Source organism: Argopecten irradians, chromosome 16 (genome assembly GCF_041381155.1).
Source record: "Argopecten irradians isolate NY chromosome 16, Ai_NY, whole genome shotgun sequence".
Taxonomy (NCBI): domain Eukaryota; kingdom Metazoa; phylum Mollusca; class Bivalvia; order Pectinida; family Pectinidae; genus Argopecten; species Argopecten irradians.
This window is the reverse complement of record NC_091149.1, coordinates 19,080,940-19,104,031: the sequence shown is the minus strand read 5'-3', so window position 1 is coordinate 19,104,031 and position 23,092 is coordinate 19,080,940. Positions and strand designations below refer to the sequence as shown.

Sequence of the window (23,092 nt, the reverse complement as noted above, 5' to 3'; positions counted from 1 at the left end):
AATGTTATATAGCTTATCAAAGCTGTCAGGTTAGAGAAATGTTATAAAGCTTATCAAAAAAACCATTGACAATTGATACGGTTCTTTGAAAGAAGAAAAGATAAAAGAAAAAAAGTAAGGTACCAATGTGTCTGGATTGAAAGCAATGCAATCACAACCTGTCCCTTACTAAACAGGTATTTTTGAGTTTCAGTGGACAACCCTGATGAGTGTTCATTCATTCTTATATATAAGACTCAGTGAGAAAAAGTTCAACTGGTTTCTTTAAAATTGATTTGAAAAGAAAACATGAAAAAAAAAATGTTACAGAAAATAGGAAAAAACTTCACTTTGACATTTTATTCTACTATATTGTATTCTTTATGCTTCACAGAGAACACATTGACAATCAGCAGATGATATGATAAAATTTGACTTTATAAGGGTATATGATAATCATGTTGAAAGAAAATGATTTTTCCTTTGTCAGTTATTGAGGAAGGAGCTGAGGTTTCTAAGACAGGTAATATTGTAACATGATGGAGTTCGTACTTTACGTATTTTTAGCTGTTTTTTGTATCATTATAAATTGCTGTTTTGTTGCTCTGTTTCACCATGTATCGCTCAGTATTTCCCATAAATATATATAAAATATTTGTGTATTGTGCTGTGGTCATTCTTGCTCGCAAATAGTTGCGTTTACAACAGAGTTATTGTTACATATATATATAGTCATATGTTTAATTATTCATTCTGGACATTCACAGGAATGACCATTACAAGTCGACAATTGTACCAGGTAGTTAGGATTGATATATTGTTTGTAAAAAGTAGTAATTATAAAGTTTGGCATCACAGAATCATGTTTAGGCTTTGCTATATTAGAAATGTGCAGTCAATGATTGTAAATAGGTAATGATAAGGATGATAAGTGTAATCAATAGTATTAAATCATTTACCCCTGAAGACACAGTTTAACTGTTCTAAAACAATAGCTGGAACAGTTCATTATTGAATTTAAGGGGTGAATGAGTTCAAAACATTATATATACACACCTCTATTTAATCCTAAGGAAAAGACCAAAAAAATGAAATTTTAGCCAATTTTTGATGACTGTATAGAGTTTCTTCCCCTTTCTCAAATTCCTCCATATGGCCCAAGTTCATTGGGAATAAAAGAATATATTTTTTATCTCCAATTTGTGGTGATAAGCCATATTGATATTGTATCTCATTGTCTTGTCCACATTGCTAGTTCAGCAGTCTGGTATATCTTGTTAATTAATCCATCTGCTCTGTTCCCTGTGGTGATCATTGTTTTCTATATCTAAGATACAATGTAAAGAAAGCTAGTCCATCCCATATATGTTTTTGGTAAAAGTCCATATATTATTGTAATCCGTTGAATGTATACATATTCCATTGTGTATATGTGCCTTCCTGACATTGATCATTCTTTCTTCATTGAAAACTTCTGATTGATGTATGTATTTTATGTAAGTGAAACCTAAGAAGATATGCCTTATTTAAAAGTTAAAACATTTTCAACAGAGATATTATTTTAGAGTAATGATGATATATCTGATATTCTCATATTCACAGTAAGGGGAGATAATTTTGTACATGAATCCAACTGAGGAATATTTATCAAAATCCTTTGGTGTCTAGTGGCCATGTAGTCTTGGGTAAGGGGTAAAACCATCCAGAATAAGATGAATTTGTCTCTGATAGAAAAAATAAAGTGAGAGTTATACACTCGGAGAATGTACATTATTTAATAGACTGACATGTATAGCAAACTGTAGGGGAAGTGATTTCCAAGTACAGGAATTATTTTATAAAATGTAAACATTTCTTATCAGTAAAGTTGTCAGTGGTGTAGAGCTTAAGCCCATTCTATTCTATATAAGCTTTATTTAGAGAAAAGTTTTACTCGAGGAAGAGCTCACATACAGTTTATTAATGTTATACACTTATTGGATTAAGAAGAGGAAATAATTGTGATTTTCAATGTTATTTGCTATACTGGCTAAATTCACGGATCCACCCATATTTGCTTAGTTTAATAACTTTAAAAATTTATCAAAACCATGGTTTTAAAATATTATAGCTTGTTGTCTAAATTATGCTTTCTAAGGCTACTAAGATAATTCCTGAAAATAAAACCCCCACAAATAATGCCAACACAATAAATCATTAGTTAACAACTATACAGTTAAAAAAACAGTTAAAGTATGAGGATGTAATAGCAAGTTTTTGGTTTCCCCCAAGCCCAAAAAGATTATCTGAATGAGGTTTTTGGGGAAAAGTAAGGAGCTTTCAAATTTAACTAAGTTACTTTTATTTAGTATAAATAAAATAGAGGTGGTATATAAAATATTTCATACAGACAGCATTTAGAAGTATTTTATATCATGTCAGTTATAAATTAGGTACAATTAAAGGTAGACAGACTATGTAATGCCAATCTTTGTTCTACATGTATCAAGTGCCTTTGTAAGGAAGACAATATGTTGGTTATCAGAACTACAAACAATGGTCTATCATAACCTAGATCTGTGTATCGTAACCTAGATCTATGTAGTGCTCCAATTATCTAAGTTACTGCAGAGTTATCTCCCTATCAAGTTCCTATAAGTCTCAGTTATTTACTACACTGGTATGTACATTGTTTTGGGATACCATTGATCTGTTTCGGGATGTTGAATTCAGATTACTGAATTAACATTAAATGTGGGATGTCTTTGCCGAGTTCATGTCTTTAAGTTCAGTATACATATAATAGTGCTCCTACATTTATTTGAGCTATAATCTTTCCGACTTGATTTAGTACCTTAAAACACCTGATTTCTCCAGCATAAATCAGTAACGCATTAATTATATCTCTTGCAACCTTGTCTGGCCCAAATGTTTGGAAAGTCAAGGTAATTAAGGATTGAATTTTAAGATAAAATTATTTTAATTATACTTTCTATCTGAAAATGATCATCCAAACGAGGTCTAATTGATCTTTAATATCTAACTATTTGGAGGTTTAAAACTTTTGGATTTTCAACATATCATAGATGAAAAGCTGAAAAAACTGATGTAAGATTTTCTAACGTCTTGATGACAGTCGTGGTACTGATTAAGAGATTACTTAATCATGCACAGCGAGACATTTAGCAGAACTTTGTCTGGTGTGGTAGTTTTCAGACAGACAGTGATACCGGGCTAAAACAGTCAGACAAGATGGGGAAAATGTCAAACACATAATTTTGTGATTTATATGGAAGCGTTCGCAATCTGTCATCGTAGACAACAACAAACAGAATTCTATTGATTATAGACAGGGTATGGAGATTATCCAATGGGGACCATCCATAACTCCACGGAATTTTCCAATGGGAAACATATCTGCTTACCATCATAAACTCCAAGCACAGAACTCACTATAGGAGCATCGCCCACACCAAAGGAACGTCGGACTGAAACGGATAGTAGCCTAACTAGATCACATCACTGAAAAGTATAAAATGTTGTCACTTAAGCGTAAAATGAATGGTTATTTAATTGTATTATTATACCTCATGTTAATAACAGTGTCTGTGATTAGTTGAAAGTTCAAATACATCACAGGAGTTGTGGGGGGGGGGGAATGTAGGGAAATAAATATTGCCCAAGGGCACATATCCCTTTGATGACTGTCAATCCTACATATATATAGAGTCATCTCCCTTTCCGATAGTACACCTGTACAACAATGATGGATGGAGTATAAAAACACTTTTTACTCATCGCAGATTCAAGTAACATTGGGATCATGATCATCTGAAGATATAAACATAGAGTTCTTATGCTTAACAAAGACATTTTTCTATATAACATATGTACTATATACTTAATTGTAGATCTGTGGAGGATATCAGGTACAGATTTAGTTTTGGTGCATAAGTCCTTAAATTAATTATTTATAGAATTATCAAACATTGTCAGTACATCTGCTATGAATGTGAAGGGTGTTTGAGCTAAGTACATTGATATTGTGTCTTTGCATTTTACAGAGTTAGCTCCCTTACGGTTAAGTATCCATTGTGACGTCATTATTTTGTGAGTGTTATTAATGTTGTTTTCTCAGAAACGTATGACGTTACACTTCCAAATACAAAACGTCATAATCAATACCTACCACAAGGGCAGATAACTCTGTCATCTACAAATACATGATGATTTTGTAAAGTTCTTGCATTACTTCAATTAAAGTATAAAGCTTGAGAATTAAGATACACCAGTCAAAAAAATTTGAAATAATGAAATTCAAGTCTTGTCATAATTTAAAAAAAAAAACACAAAAAAAAACACAAAAAAAACCCATAAAAGTGTTGTACATTGTACTTGTGAGTATATATCAGTAACATATGCCATAAATATATGAAGTTCCCTAGAATTCTAGAGATTTCCTATGTTCCACCTGGCATGGATCAGTCCAGTGAGAATAGCCCAGATTATATGGTGTAAAATTTATACTTTTCACACAATCTTTACTTTGCTGATGTTGAAATTCATCATGGTAACCAAATGCGCAACACTGGAGCTTTTCAGATTACGAAATGGCATGCATTTTTTCATCACCTCTCTCAAACTTGTGATCTTTTCCAGTTAATTACCGAACTGATCATGAGTTGTAGCTACATTCTGTAGATTTTCTACAGATTCCAGCTGCCACAAAAACAGGAGATGATAAGAGGGAGTCTGTTGATCTTTAGGTGGCATGTTTATAAAAAGGTTTATTTAAATTATTGTTCTGGTTTTGGATGGAATGTCTATAAAGACCAACTTAAGGCAGGGTTGTAGTTCACACTGTGGCCAGCTTTTTTGATGATCACTTTCAAAATTATTTATGAAATATTTATAAAAATTAATATTGTCATTCAAAGGTAGTGAGGTGTATTCTGTGTACCAGGTAGTTGCTTAAACATCCATTCTAATTTCACAGAGTAAAGAGTTGCAGCATTTAATAACTGGCAATTATTTTTTATTCATGTTTCTACATATTGTAACCTATCACATGGATGACTGATGCCTTCAAAGGATACAAAGGTGATCTGCGAAAATAACACCTCCATAAATTAGTTCCTTATAGTAAATCTGCAAAATATGTTAAGCCTGCAAAATTTAACAACTGTAGAGTTTAATGTGTATCTTGGCAACATTAAACCAATATATAATTAGTAAGTGATACTGGTCCATTAATTAGTTAATTAGTTGATTTATTAATAAGAACCGTTAAGAGAAATATTACAAATATTTTAATTATCAGTCAAATGATGATTTGGTAGAGTTCTAAATGTTTAATTCTTTTGAAGAAAATAATTGTAGATTAATAAACACATATATTTAGTTTAGCATTATTGATGAATTTTATTTTACATTTTACTTAAATATCATGTATTATGTACAATTAGGGATGCTTTCATCGATAATAAAAAATTCAAAAAAAAAAAAAGATTTTGTTTCAGCCCATTGCATTTGTTGCTGCATGCATGCTAAATAAGTTTTCCCTTGTAAGACCTTGTGCAGCCTCCAGTTAGTGTCGGTCCGAGCAGATGCTTCAGTTGTTTTAATGCAGTGATTTTCATTTCAGAAAATATAATTGTATCTGTAGCTTGTAGTGAATTGATACCAGAATGATTTCACTTTGCATGCAACATTTTTACATAATATTGAAATGTCTTAAACAATGCCATGTTCAGGTAATGTATATAACCTATTTCACTTCTTTTCGAATAGACTGCTGTTGTTTAAGTTAATATAACAAAATCTTGATAGTGTAATAAGTTTTAATAGTAAATGGTGTACTTAGTGATACAGTCCTCTTCTAAACCAGCTTTGTGCTAGAGTCCAGGGTCACTGGTTAGATCCTGGCTGGCGGCACACTGACCTCACCCAGTTACAATACAAGAATGAACATACAAATCTGAACTGATTTCCTGATATGAGACTGAAAATCTGAGATTTTGGCGTTTGATTTAATTTCCATTTTGTTCTTTTTGTTTTTACCATGTGCAAATTTTGAGTTTTAAATATTCTTTTCACCTAATAGCAACCTCACCCGCCCAGAGAGTCCAGTTTCTGCTCGGAGAGGAAGAAGATGATGAACACAAAGCACATGATGTTTTCTGTGAGATGGCCGAACTCCTCTACAAGGATGGTGGTGATGTGGAATGGAAAGAAACAGCCAGGTGATTATGGATTATCTCCCTTGTTCAGAGAAATTATCTCCCCTGTATTAGAAAAAAAAAATGATCATGTGTTAAAGGATGTATCTCGCTTGTATTAGAGAAATTATCTCCCTTATATAGAGAAATTATATCCCTTGTATTAGAGAAATTATCTTCCTTGTATTAGAGAAATTATTTCCCTTGTATTAGAGAAATTATTTCCCTTGTATTAGAGCTTGTATTAGAGAAATCCTCTCCTTTGTATAAGAGAAATTATCTTCCTTGCTTTATGATACTTTATCTTATATATTTTGTGAAACTATACAATCAAAATTGTCTATGAAGGGCACCATAGGGGCAAAAAAAACTTTTTTTAGGAGGTGTCCTTTATAGACAGGCTTTACTGTATATATTAAGTGAGAAGTTACTTTTTATTGCCAGATGGGTGAAGTTTGAGGAGGATGTAGAAGAGGGAGGCGAGCGATGGTCTAAACCCCACGTGGCTACTCTGTCTCTTCATTCCTTGTTTGAGCTGCGATGTAACATCCTCCAGGGCACGGTGATATTAGACATGGCAGCAGATTCTCTACCGTGTGTCGTAGGTATGGAACATATTTCTACCGTGTGTCATAGGTATGGAACATATTCTCTACTGTGTGTCATAGGTATGGAACATATTCTCTACAGTGTGTCGTAGGTATGGAACATATTCTTTACCGTGTGTCATAGGTATGGAACATATTCTCTACCGTGTGTCGTAGGTATGGAACATATTCTCTACCGTGTGTCGTAGGTATGGAACATATTCTCTACTGTGTGTCGTAGGTATGGAACATATTCTCTACTGTGTGTTGTAGGTATGGAACATATTCTCTACCGTGTGTCGTAGGTATGGAACATATTCTCTACCATGTGTCGTAGGTATGGAACATATTCTCTACTGTGTGTCGTAGGTATGGAACATATTCTCTACAGTGTGTCGTAGGTATGGAACATATTCTCTACCGTGTGTCGTAGGTATGGAACATATTCTCTACCGTGTGTCGTAGGTATGGAACATATTCTCTACCGTGTGTCGTAGGTATGGAACATATTCTCTAACATATTCTCTACCGTGTGTCGTAGGTATGGAACATATTCTCTACCATGTGTCGTAGGTATGGAACATATTCTCTACCGTGTGTGGTAGGTATGGAACATATTCTCTACTGTGTGTCGTAGGTATGGAACATATTCTCTACCGTGTGTCGTAGGTATGGAACATATTCTCTACCGTGTGTCGTAGGTATGGAACATATTCTCTACCGTGTGTCGTAGGTATGGAACATATTCTCTACCGTGTGTCATAGGTATGGAACATATTCTCTACCGTGTGTCGTAGGTATGGAACATATTCTCTACCGTGTGTCGTAGGTATGGAACATATTCTCTACCGTGTGTCGTAGGTATGGAACATATTCTCTACTGTGTGTCATAGGTATGGAACATATTCTCTACTGTGTGTCGTAGGTATGGAACATATTCTCTACCGTGTGTCGTAGGTATGGAACATATTCTCTACCGTGTGTCGTAGGTATGGAACATATTCTCTACCGTGTGTCGTAGGTATGGAACATATTCTCTACCGTGTGTCGTAGGTATGGAACATATTCTCTACTGTGTGTCGTAGGTATGGAACATATTCTCTACTGTGTGTCGTAGGTATGGAACATATTCTCTACCGTGTGTCATAGGTATGGAACATATTCTCTCGTGTGTCGTAGGTATGGAACATATTCTCTACTGTGTGTCGTAGGTATGGAACATATTCTCTACTGGTAGTAGGTATGGAACATATTCTCTACCGTGTGTCGTAGGTATGGAACATATTCTCTACTGTGTGTCATAGGTATGGAACATATTCTCTACCGTGTGTCGTAGGTATGGAACATATTCTCTACCGTGTGTCATAGGTATGGAACATATTCTCTACCGTGTGTCGTAGGTATGGAACATATTCTCTACCGTGTGTCGTAGGTATGGAACATATTCTCTACCGTGTGTCGTAGGTATGGAACATATTCTCTTACGTGTGTCGTAGGTATGGAACATATTCTCTACCGTGTGTCGTAGGTATGGAACATATTCTCTACCGTGTGTCATAGGTATGGAACATATTCTCTACCGTGTGTCGTAGGTATGGAACATATTCTCTACCGTGTGTCGTAGGTATGGAACATATTCTCTACCGTGTGTCGTAGGTATGGAACATATTCTCTACCGTGTGTCGTAGGTATGGAACATATTCTCTACCGTGTGTCGTAGGTATGGAACATATTCTCTACCGTGTGTCGTAGGTATGGAACATATTCTCTACCATGTGTCGTAGGTATGGAACATATTCTCTACCGTGTGTCATAGGTATGGAACATATTCTCTACCGTGTGTTGTAGGTATGGAACATATTCTCTACCATGTGTCGTAGGTATGGAACATATTCTCTACCGTGTGTCGTAGGTATGGAACATATTCTCTACCGTGTGTCTAGGTATGGAACATATTCTCTACCGTGTGTCGTAGGTATGGAACATATTCTCTACCGTGTGTCTAGGTATGGAACATATTCTCTACCGTGTGTCGTAGGTATGGAACATATTCTCTACCATGTGTCGTAGGTATGGAACATATTCTCTACTGTGTGTGGTAGGTATGGAACATATTCTCTACAGTGTGTCGTAGGTATGGAATGTATTCTTTATCGTGTGTCATAGGTATGGAACATATTCTCTACCCTGTGTCGTAGGTATGGAACATATTCTCTACCATGTGTCGTAGGTATGGAACATATTCTCTACCGTGTGTCGTAGGTATGGAACATATTCTCTACCATGTGTCGAGGTATGGAACATATTCTCTACCATGTGTGTAGGTATGGAATATATTCTCTACTGTGTGTCGTAGGTATGGAACATATTCTCTACCATGTGTCGTAGGTATGGAACATATTCTCTACTGTGTCATGGTATGGAACATATTCTCTACCGTGTGCGTAGGTATGGAACATATTCTCTACCGTGTGTCTAGGTATGGAACATATTCTCTACCGTGTGTCGTAGGTATGGAACATATTCTCTACCGTGTGTCGTAGGTATGGAACATATTCTCTACCGTGTGTCGTAGGTATGGAACATATTCTCTACAGTGTGTCGTAGGTATGGAACATATTCTCTACCATGTGTCGTAGGTATGGAACATATTCTCTACCATGTGTCGTAGGTATGGAACATATTCTCTACCATGTGTCGTAGGTATGGAACATATTCTCTACTGTGTGTCATAGGTATGGAACATATTCTCTACTGTGTGTCGTAGGTATGGAACATATTCTCTACCGTGTGTCATAGGTATGGAACATATTCTCTACCGTGTGTCGTAGGTATGGAACATATTCTCTACCGTGTGTCGTAGGTATGGAACATATTCTCTACCGTGTGTCATAGGTATGGAACATATTCTCTACTGTGTGTGTCGTAGGTATGGAATATATTCTCTACCGTGTGTCGTAGGTATGGAACATATTCTCTACCGTGTGTCGTAGGTATGGAACATATTCTCTACTGTGTGTCGTAGGTATGGAACATATTCTCTACCGTGTGTCGTAGGTATGGAACATATTCTCTACCGTGTGTCGTAGGTATGGAATATATTCTCTACCGTGTGTCGTAGGTATGGAATATATTCTCTACCGTGTGTCGTAGGTATGGAACATATTCTCTACTGTGTGTCATAGGTATGGAACATATTCTCTACTGTGTGTCGTAGGTATGGAACATATTCTCTACCGTGTGTCGTAGGTATGGAACATATTCTCTACTGTGTGTCGTAGGTATGGAACATATTCTCTACTGTGTATCATAGGTATGGAACATATTCTCTACTGTGTATCATAGGTATGGAACATATTCTCTACCGTGTGTCGTAGGTGTGGAATGTAATACTGTATAGTTAATTTGACCCAGCTATATGGTACGAAACAGATGGAAAACATACTTTTTAAAAAACGGTTCATTACTTTTAAACAACGTATTTTCAAATCGGGTCAAAATTTTCTTATATCACGGATGAATTGAAGTTGTTAAAATATCTGTGCAAAATGTTTTGAGTATAGGTACAGTAAATTCAATATAACAAAATTGATTTGTTGTTAGGAAGTTGTCATGAAAATAAGTTGTTTTTCATGTTAATCTGCAAGTAACATAGATACTGATGTTGTTCACCTCATTATTAATTAAGATTGCAATGGTATATTGTAAGTCAAATTTTGTTGGCTATTCCGTCTTTGTATATTACAGAGTTACCTCCCTTGCGGGTAGGTATCCATGGTGACGTCATTATTTTGTGAGCGAAAATAACATCATTTTCTCTGATAAGTATGACATTACGCTCGCAAACCTGCAAGGGCAGATTACTCTGTAATATTCAAAGACGTTATAAATCTAGTAAGCAGAGTTAAAATCGAGCAAAATAACATATGCAAAATTCACAACAGTAAAGCACTTCTGACAGAAATTAGTTAAGAGAAATTGGTGTTCTTTGAAAGAAAAATGGAAGAGCTGCTTAATTGTTAAACGAATAACCTCCCATCTTGTATTTGTAGATGTCTTCCTGGATAACATGGTAGCCTCTAAACAATTGGAAGAGCCACTGAAAGAAGACGTACGGGATATTCTCTTACTACGACATCGACATCTTTACGACAGGAAATATAAACACGACGAAAACGGTGGTAGTAAATACCATCTACCCCTTATACGTTCCTTTGCCGAGATAGGCAGGAAGTATTCTGAGCCGCGTGCTCTAAATAACCATGGTAAGGAGTCCGACAGCCCAAGCCCACCCGGAGAAGGTATAAAATAAATTTTTAATAAATTTTCTCCCTGGCTAGATGTGGGCTTCCAGTATCGTGCATGTATATATGCTACACCACTTCAGTTAAACCCAGCTCAGTTTCTTGTAAGTCTCCATTTTAGTTTTAGTTCTCAATTTTATTTTTTTTTACTTCATTTTTTCCCCATATACATATATAGTGTTTTTATTGTCATTATTATTTTGTTTTATTTAACTTTCCAAAATTGAAGTTTGAGCTGTAATATCAAATTTAAAAAAAAAATCATTTAAAAAAAAAAAAAAAAAAAAAAACTTTAAAAAAAAAGTTTAATTACTTATTTTCAATAACCAATTGACATTTGGTTTGAAATCTGAATGAAAAATTGCTACAATTTTAAAACATACGTTGTGAATAAAATAAAAACATTTATTATTAATGTAAAAAATTTGGGGATTGTTAGGTTATCTCCCCTGAATTTAATTCAATAGAATAATAGAGCCAGGTGAAGAATACATAGAAAATGAATCTAGTATTAAATCAAATTTTGAAAAGAATTATAACAACTTATAATTAATAGAATAAGAAAATGACCTGGCTGTTTTGCGCTGTTTTCATTTTGGCGTAATTTCTTCACGGCAATGTTTTGTATGCCAGCTGCTCGGTAAATGTCACTCTATATTCTTGTCAATTACATTGCTTCAAGCCTTGCTGTTAATGATCAAATTTTATTTATCTTAATTAAGATTCTCTTCTCTACTGTACCATATATTGTAAAACCTCATCTCCTGAATTTTTAAATATTGATGTTTTGCACCTGAATCCATAATGATAAATGTGTTGTGTGACAAAGTTATTCTTTCACACTTGGGGTATATAAATATTTTTTTACTTGCACCAGAACACCCCCCCCCCCCCCAATTTGCCAATTGCAAGTCTTTGGGACCATAAAGAAACACAGAATTAAGTTTTTGTACTCTCTATTACTTAAATTCACATGGATGTCATATTCTTTTTTTTTTTTTTTTTTTTTTTTTGTAACACTTGGTACGATACTGGAATTAATTACAAAAGAGGTAGGTTAAATATAAGATATTCTGGCCAGGTAATGTAATATGTACCTTTTAATTATCTAATTCCATAATGCCCAACACATCTATCAATATATTGTGACAGGAAAGTATGTAGTCGGAATCTTAAATTGATTTGGCAAAATCAGTAAATAAAAACTTTTAACAAAAGAATTACTCATTACAGTCAAACTTCTGTAACATTTGGAAGCCCAATGATTTTGATAATACTATTAATTCCCCTTCCCTTTGATTAAACTACCTGGTAACAGGGCCCAGTTTCACTAACATTCCTTAACTTAAGGAAATACCTTCACTTAACATTTCCCATAGAAAAGCATTACACACATTTATGAAAGATCAAATCTGAAGATGTTTTCCTCATTTTTGTAATGTTTTCCTATGGAGATTTAAGAAATGAAGGAATTCTTTTAAGTTAAGGAATGATTTTGAAACTGGTGCCTGCAGCATGGTCACTGAAAAAAATGTCATGTACTGTGACTGATAGTAATTAAGGAGAGCTTTATCTCCAAGATTATCTAGAAAAACTAAGATTGTTTTTGTTCACCAGAATTTTTAGACCCAAAATTCATGACATTTTACTAATAACTAACTTATACTAGAAATTGGATTTTTTTTTTTAATTGCAAGAATGAAGTAGAATGAAGTAGTACCTTTAGATTTTTTTCACAGCTAAAATGTATATTTTTTTCACAGCTAAAATGTATTGAATTATAAATTTACCTCTTATTTCTTATAAGTAATGTATGACACAATTTTTTATTGACATTATATTTTCTGTTTCCTATGAATTAAACAACTTATTTTACAAGCTGAACTCATTCACCCATGTAGAAACATTTGAGCTCTTCTACTTCAAAGATTGGAATAGTTCATTGTATATTTTCAGGGGTGAATGGGTAATGCTACCGTTGAGTAGATGGCAGCCATATAAAATTATTGTGTGGTTAGGAAACAGAACATGAGAATTGAGGATGATAATTCAGAGATGTAGAATAGACACTTTCATAGAAAGTAGATGTTATTAATCTGATAGAAGACACCATTAAGAGTGATGGCTAGATCTGTTGCTGATATTGTTGACTGTTGCTTAGTAACAGATGTTTGATAGACATTGTCATCTGACCACTTTTTCAGTGTAACAAATATTTGACATTACAGTTAGAATGTTGCCTACAAACAGATCTTTGACGGACTTTCTTTAATTTCTGGAAAATATCATATCTTTGATTGGCTTTCTTAGAAATTTGCCTAAAAAGAGATCTTTGAAATTCTTGGTTCTTATAGAAACAGATCTTTAACTGACATTGTAGTAGTATTGTTGCTTAGAAACAGATCTTTGACATTGTAATTAGGTTGTTAGCTAGAAACATATTTTTGACTGACTTTCTTAGAAATCTGCCTAAAAAAGAGATCTTTGAAATTCTGAACTCTTATAGAAACAGATTTTCAACTGACATTGTAGCAGAATTGTTGAGTAGAAACATCTTTGGCATTGCAGTTAGATTGTTGCCTAGAAACAGTGATGTTGCTATGGTGATGATCCTATTTTCAGAACTTTTGGCACCAGCTGCAGAAAAAAAGACATCCAGCGCTGTTGACATAAATTTGCTAAGTGTTGATGGTGAAACTTGTTATTTTTTCGTTTTCGGTTCCATCATTTACCCTCTGTTTAATGTAGAGACATGGTTGAGTGACCATGTTCTATATTTAGAATAGCATGCACCCCCCTGCATCAGCTTTTACTGACATTCAGTACTGGAACGAAAAACTAGTATTCATGATTTTGTTTTTAATTTTTTTTTTTTTTTAAATCCTGAAGGAAATGAAAGCAAGAAATATTTTCACTTTCTAGTGCTTATCAAAGATTTTTTAGCAATTTTTTTTTTCATGATGTTTTCAATGGATTATTGCAAAATGCTGTAAAGGATAATTTTGCACATGCCTTGTACTGAACTGTTGGTGTTATTTTCTCCTATAGAAATTTCTTAGAACACCGCATTCTGAATTTGTGACATAGAAATATAATATTCTGTTTAAATGTTGTCAGAAATATTTTGGTTGTTTTAGAAATATTTTAGCATAACTGATGATACTAATAGAAAAGTTACAGATGTTGTTTTTTACAAATTAGTTGTTCATTTTTTTGTCATAATTGATGCACTTTGGCTGCTTGTGAATGCTTCGTTACCGTATGATGAAATGGATGTTGTTCGTGTGGAACAGCTTACAGGGTTATCTCCCTTAAGTGTTGTTACACTACTTAATGCATTCAATGTAGATTTTGAAAAAAGGGGATAATTAAAGCAATTATTTTCTGTAATGTTTTAAAAGTAATAGTTGTATCATATGGTTCACAAGTTTTGATATATGTTAAAGAAAATTATTGTTAATTCTTTAAGATAATCACAAAACCAATAAATAATAATTTAGAATGAAAAAATATTATTTTTTTCGTAAAGTTAGTACTGTGAACAAACTTTCTATTGGCAATTTAATTTCATAATTTACTGGGATTTTCGCTAAAAATGAGAATATTTAATTAGTATAGTTTTTAACACAAAGGCATGTATATGCCTTGTGTTTATACAAGCATGTATGGCTGACCTCTCATTTAAATGCCATTTTTTTCTTTATCTTCTTCTTATTCATACCTACCTTCCATTAAAAATCTTTTAATTAACAGATATCTATAATGATGATTTAATTTGGGAATAAGATACAAAGGACTCATAAAAAAGTACAATAAAGTAGCTATTTACGTTCAATGGTCAAAACAATTTGCATAAATTATTGATGACCGGTGGCCTGATTTCTGCCGGTCATTTTCATATGTGTACGTATCTGCCAAATAAAGTGGAAGTTCTCTGTACTTTTAGAATCTCGATCATTACAGTTTTCATTAAATCTTTGTAATATGGCTTTCAGAGTATATATTCATCCCTGCCTCAATAATTCGTGAATCAAATTTTCCTAATAATAACCATGTCGTTCGAAATCGCTATACAGTATTGATACTATTTTGTTACAATTAATTTTCATGAATCCTTTTCACCCGTAAAACGAATGGAATTAATCGCACTGGAAGGTTTGTAAACAGTACTTACATGTTATGTTTTTTTTTTTTTTTTTTTTTTGAGACTTGTAGATAATAGGACCTGATGCAATTTAAAAGGGGAATGTATCATATGGAAATATGGAAATACTCCTACACTAGATTTTATGTACTAACAGTATTGGATTAGATTCTGAACCTTATTATACCACACCTCTAAGTGTAAAATTCATATAGAAGATATTATATATAGTTTTAGGAGGAGACTAACATCGGGTGGTATGGAAATACTCAAGGATAATACCTTATATATGCTCTTAATATATATTATCTTCTTTTTTAATACATCTATATCTGGTGCTTCCTATTGTTTATTGAAATGTTTAAAATATTAATTTTCTGATCGGAAGAGAAGGCTTATAATTTACATTGTAAATCTTTTCATGAATATTCCACATGATGTTTATAGAGTTTAAAGATTCCTTAATTTTAGTCTGAAATATTACTATCAGAGCCCTGCAGAGTCATCTGATTATTTCTATTTATCTTATATATATACTGAAACTTTGACTAAAACATTTTTTTATACAAAATATCATTAGGAATGATAAGTTTGTGGAATCCGTTCCTTTTAAGTTTCCCTACTTGATCCTGAGTTTTTGAAAGATAACTACCAAACCAAAATTAAAATGGAATGAAGACTTTGACGATGTGACTTTGTTCATTTTTCAGTCACAAAAAGTTTCTGATATACCCAGAGATGGATATGAAAAAGTTTGTTGATGGGTTTGGAAAGTTTTTCCTGTCCCCCTTCTAAGTGTCAGATTGACTTTGTCTTGATTCTCCTAAAACCATTTTGAAGTGTTGACTGAGTTTGTTGACGAGAGAAATCCCAAATCCCCAACCCCTTCACCCCTGGAATTCCATAATGGACCGTTCCTGTCCTTGAATTAGAAGCGTCCAAATGTGTCCTCAGGGGTGAATGAGTTCAAGTTCAAGCAATAAAATGGGGGAAAGGGGATGAATTTTTCCCAATGTCTTTCCTGTCCTGTCATGTCTGTTCAATCCAGATTTTGAATATTGTCTCCAATGGATGATTTTGCATTTTATGCAGACCCACAATGAAATGGATCAATTTTACTCTTATATTTTGTAAGAGTAAAAATATATTTTATACATAGAATGTCTGTCTGATTAATTTCCTCACTTTTAAATGCTTTTACATGTATATTCTGTCCGTGCATATTACAGAGTTATCTGCCCTTGCTGGTAGTGGCATCATTGTGTTTGCGAAAATTACATTTGTTTGACCTCAAAAATGCGACATTACACTTACCATAATATGATGTAACAATTTAAAGCTATATATATGTAACCAACAAGGGCAGATAACTCTTATAATATGCAAATTCAGAATAGATATATATCTAGGTGGTATATGCTCGTTGTATGAATTAGAACAGAATAGCATAGAAGGATATGTTACCAGAGCTTGAGGTTTAGTTTTTGAGTAATTAGCTTGCATAAATGACTTTCTTGTAGGTCAAGCTAGTTAGTTTATTGAATGTAACCCTGATATTTTAAGATAGATAAGTTTATCTATCGGAATTGAGGAGTTTGTTTGTGTAGAGTTTAGTGTATTAGAATATCGCAGTCAGATTAAAAGGCCCAAAGAAAAGTTTGAAGTTACAAATGTAACTACTGTGTATATGAATAAGTGTTAAATGATATTACTTTCTTAACTATGATTATATACCATCAAACCTGTCTATAAAGACCATTCAAAGGACAGAGGGAACATGGTCTTTATACACAGGTGGAATTGTTGTGAAATTAGTCATTTAGGGTTGTAGAAAGGTGGTCTTATTAAGCAGTTGGTCTTTATACAGAGGTTGTCGATAAGGCAGGTTTGACTGTATGGTGAAGTATAGGTGATCTAAATGGAGAAGTCTGCTTGTTAGTTTCGGATGTTATATGTAAATAGTTCCTTGTAGCTGAGAAGATGTGGGCTTTAACTGTATAGCCTCAGGATTGAGAAATTAGCATGTTTAAGTTTAATGGAACAGAATTGTTGGGTTATCTGTACACTTTTAATACATCTTGTTAAACAAAATTGAGAAAATTGGCACTTCAAAATTAGATAGTTCAAAATTAGGAAGTCAAGTGGTTTAACTTTTGTTTTAATACAAGGATATAAACAAATTTGAGTTTTTAGATAGTTCAGAATTTAGAAGTTAGCTAGGTTGGTTATAGTTTCTTTAGTTGTAAAATATTTGATCAGAATAAAGTTCTAGGCAATTTGTACTTGTTTTGGATAGACTGCCTGATTGTTGTAATAATCCACTTTTAAATTAATTAATACAGGAGTGAATATCCGATAGAATCCGGGCACACAATGTATCATATCTGATAAATAATTATTTTATCATTTCTTCCTAGTAAATCTTGTGTAACAAAATAATATAAAACTTTGCATATTGACTATTTATAACAACAGAAAAATGCTCTCATGATTACATTTTATAATACATATATTAATTAGATGTATATAGATTGACTCAGATGACATTAAAGTTAGCAGTTTGGTCTGTCAGAACCTGTTTCTCACAAACTTATAAAAAAATCCTCTTGCTTCTTTGATTTTTAAGTTTAATTTCAGAATTTTTTATTTTTGATCTTGTAGTTACTGTTTAAATCATACATATTTTAAGGGTATGTGTACAGGTAACAATATATGTCATTGAATTTAGTTATCCTTAGACTTATTGTGTTTGGGTAATTATCTGTTACAGTTGGTCTACCAGGAGCGAAAAGTACGCCAAACTTCCACAATTTACAACGTAACAATAGTACGCCGCGAATAGAACATCATGCTACACAACCAGCCATTCTGAACCACAACGGTAGTTCAGACATTTTAGAGCACTCCTCAAGTCACAAGGTAGGTTATCTCCCCTTGTAATAATTTTGCAGTTATGCCTCTTACATGAAGAGTTTCCTCCCCTGACTGAGACCACAGTGGAATTGGTATGGTGTACATAACAGGCTATTTTGAAGAAATCAACATATTTAATGCCAACGTTTAATATTGATGATTTGATAATGTGCTTAAAACTTTAACAAATGAAAACATTCATTTCATAATTTAGCAAGGAAACTGATTTGTTGATGTTATTTGAGAGGAAAAAAACTTATGTGGTATTACAAATAAAATCAGTGTACTTAACCTTAGTAATAATGTTAATAGATATAGTTTACCATTAAAGCAAATAGCTTAATGCTTTTGGATAAGACTGGGATCCCAGTCATTCTTCTTACCTTAAATATTTTTAATTACATTAGTAAGAATTTTAAAAACACTGACATACAAAAACTTCAGCTTGTCAGATATAAATCTCTATAGAGAGGCTGAGGTATGGATCTTGAGCTATGTAAATGATTTCCAGATCCCTGTACATTTTAGAGGTTAAGAAGAAAGGTAAAACATTTGTAGACCTGAGCAATCTAACATGACGACTGTGTGCAGTGAAAAGCTTAAAGTTATCAAGGTCATCACTAGGGTGATCATTTGGGTCAAGGTCATGACAAGAGTGAAGGCCATCACCAGGTCAAAGTCATCATTACATCATCTCAAAGGTCATTATTACATCATCTCAAAGGTCATTACATGATAAAAAGGCCAGTTATAAGTTCATGAGTAATGTATTGACAATGATTATTAGCATGGCTACCATTTTCACAAATAATGAATCATCTTTAAAATAATCACTAGTAATGTCATCACTAGGATCTCGTTAAAATAATCACTAGTAATGTCATCACTAGGATCGTCGTTAGAATTATCACTAATTATGTCATCACTAGGGTCGTCGTTAGAATTATCACTAATTATGTCATCACTAGGGTCGTCGTTAGAATTATCACTAATTATGTCATCACTAGGGTCGTCATTATAATTATCACTAATTATGTCATCACTAGGGTCGTCATTATAATTATCACAATATGTCATCACTAGGGTTGTCATTATAATTATCACTAATTATGTCATCACTAGGGTCGTCATTATAATTATCACTAATTATGTCATCACTAGGGTCGTCATTGATATTATCACTAATTATGTCATCACTAGGGTCGTCATTAATTATCACTAATTATGTCATCACTAGGGTGTCATTTAATTATCACTAATTATGTCATCACTAGGGTCGTCATTATAATTATCACTAATTATGTCATCACTAGGGTCGTCATTATAATTATATCACTAATTATGTCATCACTAGGGTCGTCATTATAATTATCACTAATTATGTCATCACTAGGGTCGTCATTATAATTATCACTAATTATGTCATCACTAGGGTCGTCATTATATTATCACTAATTATGTCATCACTAGGGTCGTCATTGGAATTATCACTAATTATGTCATCACTAGGGTCGTCATTGGAATTATCACTAATTATGTCATCACTAGGGTCGTCATTAAATTATCACTAATTATGTCATCACTAGGGTCGTCATTATAATTATCACTAATTATGTCATCACTAGGGTCGTCATTATAATTATCACTAATTATGTCATCACTAGGGTCGTCATTGGAATTATCACTAATTATGTCATCACTAGGGTCGTCATTAAATTATCACTAATTATGTCATCACTAGGGTCGTCATTATAATTATCACTAATTATGTCATCACTAGGGTTCGTCATTATAATTATCACTAATTATGTCATCACTAGGGTCGTCATTATAATTATCACTAATTATGTCATCACTAGGGTCGTCATTATAATTATCACTAATTATGTCATCACTAGGGTCGTCATTATAATTATCACTAATTATGTCATCACTAGGGTCGTCATTATAATTATCACTAATTATGTCATCACTAGGGTCGTCATTATAATTATCACTAATTATGTCATCACTAGGGTCGTCATTATAATTATCACTAATTATGTCATCACTAGGGTCGTCATTATAATTATCACTAATTATGTCATCACTAGGGTCGTCATTTATCACTAATATGTCATCACAGGGTCTCATGATTATATGTCATCACTAGGGTCGTCATTAATTATCACTAATTATGTCATCACTAGGGTCGTCATTATAATTATCACTAATTATGTCATCACTAGGGTCGTCATTGGAATTATCACTAATTATGTCATCACTAGGGTCGTCATTATAATTATCACTAATTATGTCATCACTAGGGTCGTCATTATAATTATCACTAATTATGTCATCACTAGGGTCGTCATTATAATTATCACTAATTATGTCATCACTAGGGTCGTCATTATAATTATCACTAATTATGTCATCACTAGGGTCGTCATTGGAATTATCACTAATTATGTCATCACTAGGGTCGTCATTATAATTATCACTAATTATGTCATCACTAGGGTCGTCATTATAATTATCACTAATTATGTCATCACTAGGGTCGTCATTGGAATTATCACTAATTATGTCATCACTAGGGTCGTCATTATAATTATCACTAATTATGTCATCACTAGGGTCGTCATTATAATTATCACTAAATATGTCATCACTAGGGTCGTCATAATTATCACTAGGGTCATCATTATAATTATCACTAATTATGTCATCACTAGGGTCGTCATTGGAATTATCACTAATTATGTCATCACTAGGGTCGTCATAATTATCACTAGGGTCATCATTATAATTATCACTAATTATGTCATCACTAGGGTCGTCATTATAATTATCACTAATTATGTCATCACTAGGGTCGTCATTATAATTATCACTAATTATGTCATCACTAGGGTCGTCATAATTATCACTAATTATGTCATCACTAGGGTCGTCATTGGAATTATCACTAATTATGTCATCACTAGGGTCGTCATTATAATTCATATAATTATCACTAATTATGTCATCACTAGGGTCGTCATTGGAATTATCACTAATTATGTCATCACTAGGGTCGTCATTATAATTATCACTAATTATGTCATCACTAGGGTCGTCATTATAATTATCACTAATTATGTCATCACTAGGGTCGTCATTGGAATTATCACTAATTATGTCATCACTAGGGTCGTCATTATAATTATCACTAATTATGTCATCACTAGGGTCGTCATTGGAATTATCACTAATTATGTCATCACTAGGGTCGTCATTGGAATTATCACTAATTATGTCATCACTAGGGTCGTCATTATAATTATCACTAATTATGTCATCACTAGGGTCGTCATTGGAATTATCACTAATTATGTCATCACTAGGGTCGTCATTATAATTATCACTAATTATGTCATCACTAGGGTCGTCATTATTATTATCACTAATTATGTCATCACTAGGGTCGTCATTGGAATTATCACTAATTATGTCATCACTAGGGTCGTCATTATAATTATCACTAATTATGTCATCACTAGGGTCGTCATTGAAATTATCACTAATTATGTCATCACTAGGGTCGTCATAATTATCACTAATTATGTCATCACTAGGGTCGTCATTATAATTATCACTAATTATGTCATCACTAGGGTCGTCATTGGAATTATCACTAATTATGTCATCACTAGGGTCGTCATTGGAATTATCACTAATTATGTCATCACTAGGGTCGTCATTATAATTATCACTAATTATGTCATCACTAGGGTCGTCATTATAATTATCACTAATTATGTCATCACTAGGGTCGTCATTATAATTATCACTAATTATGTCATCACTAGGGTCGTCATTGGAATTATCACTAATTATGTCATCACTAGGGTCGTCATTGGAATTATCACTATTATTCATCACATAGGGTCGTCATTGGAATTATCACTAATTATGTCATCACTAGGGTCGTCATTGGAATTATCACTAATTATGTCATCACTAGGGTCGTCATTGGAATTATCACTAATTATGTCATCACTAGGTCGTCATTAATTATCACTAATTATGTCATCACTAGGGTCGTCATTGGAATTATCACTAATTATGTCATCACTAGGGTCGTCATTGGAATTATCACTAATTATGTCATCACTAGGGTCGTCATTGAATTATCACTATTATGTCATCATAGGTCGTCATTATTCACTTTATGTCATCACTAGGGTCGTCATTGGAATTATCACTAATTATGTCATCACTAGGGTCGTCATTGGAATTATCACTAATTATGTCATCTAGGGTCGTCATGAATTATCACTATTATGTCATCACTAGGGTCGTCATTATAATTATCACTAATTATGTCATCACTAGGGTCGTCATTATTATAATTATGTCATCACTAGGGTCGTCATTATAATTATCACTAATTATGTCATCACTAGGGTCGTCATTGGAATTATCACTAATTATTATCATCACACTAGGGTCGTCATTAAAATTGTCTCTATTAAAGGTTATCATCAGTGTCACAAATATGATCATCAAAGGTCATCAAAAAGATCATGCAAAAAGATCATGCTAAAGCCACCATTAATTAAGTCACAAGTTGAGTCATAGGCCCAATCACAAAGGTCAAACTCAAGGTCATCACATGAGTCATCTTTAGGTTCATCTGCAGCATAAATACACAATCATAAAAAATTTCATCAAAAATGGTATCGGTTGTCGCCATGAAGAATATCAACAGTATGGTCATCAAAAAAAGTCAAGGAAGGACAATTTTAGGATCATCATGAAGGTCATCATTGAGGTCATAAAGGTCATCAAGGTCATTGTTGAGGTTGTCAGGGTCATTGTTGAGGTCATCAAGGTCATTACTGATGTCATCACTGAAGACATCAAGGTTATAAGAGGCCATCATGAGGGTCATCATCAACATCATTAAAGGCTATTACTGAGGTCATCAAAAATGAGTTTGAG

The 23,092-nt window shown here is 33.4% G+C and overlaps 1 protein-coding gene across 1 annotated transcript in view; it reads left to right on the top strand.

Moving 5' to 3' along the window:
• The window catches only part of LOC138310243 (electroneutral sodium bicarbonate exchanger 1-like), a 62,226-nt gene that overhangs the window by 11,377 nt on the left and 27,757 nt on the right, over nt 1-23,092 (top strand). Inside the window, exons 3-7 of the mRNA XM_069251364.1 lie at nt 6,062-6,200; nt 6,621-6,781; nt 10,816-11,064; nt 13,690-13,758; nt 17,982-18,130. Coding sequence (XP_069107465.1) covers nt 6,145-6,200; nt 6,621-6,781; nt 10,816-11,064; nt 13,690-13,758; nt 17,982-18,130 — 684 coding nt within the window. The 5' untranslated portion in view covers nt 6,062-6,144. The remainder of the gene's footprint in view (nt 1-6,061; nt 6,201-6,620; nt 6,782-10,815; nt 11,065-13,689; nt 13,759-17,981; nt 18,131-23,092) is intronic.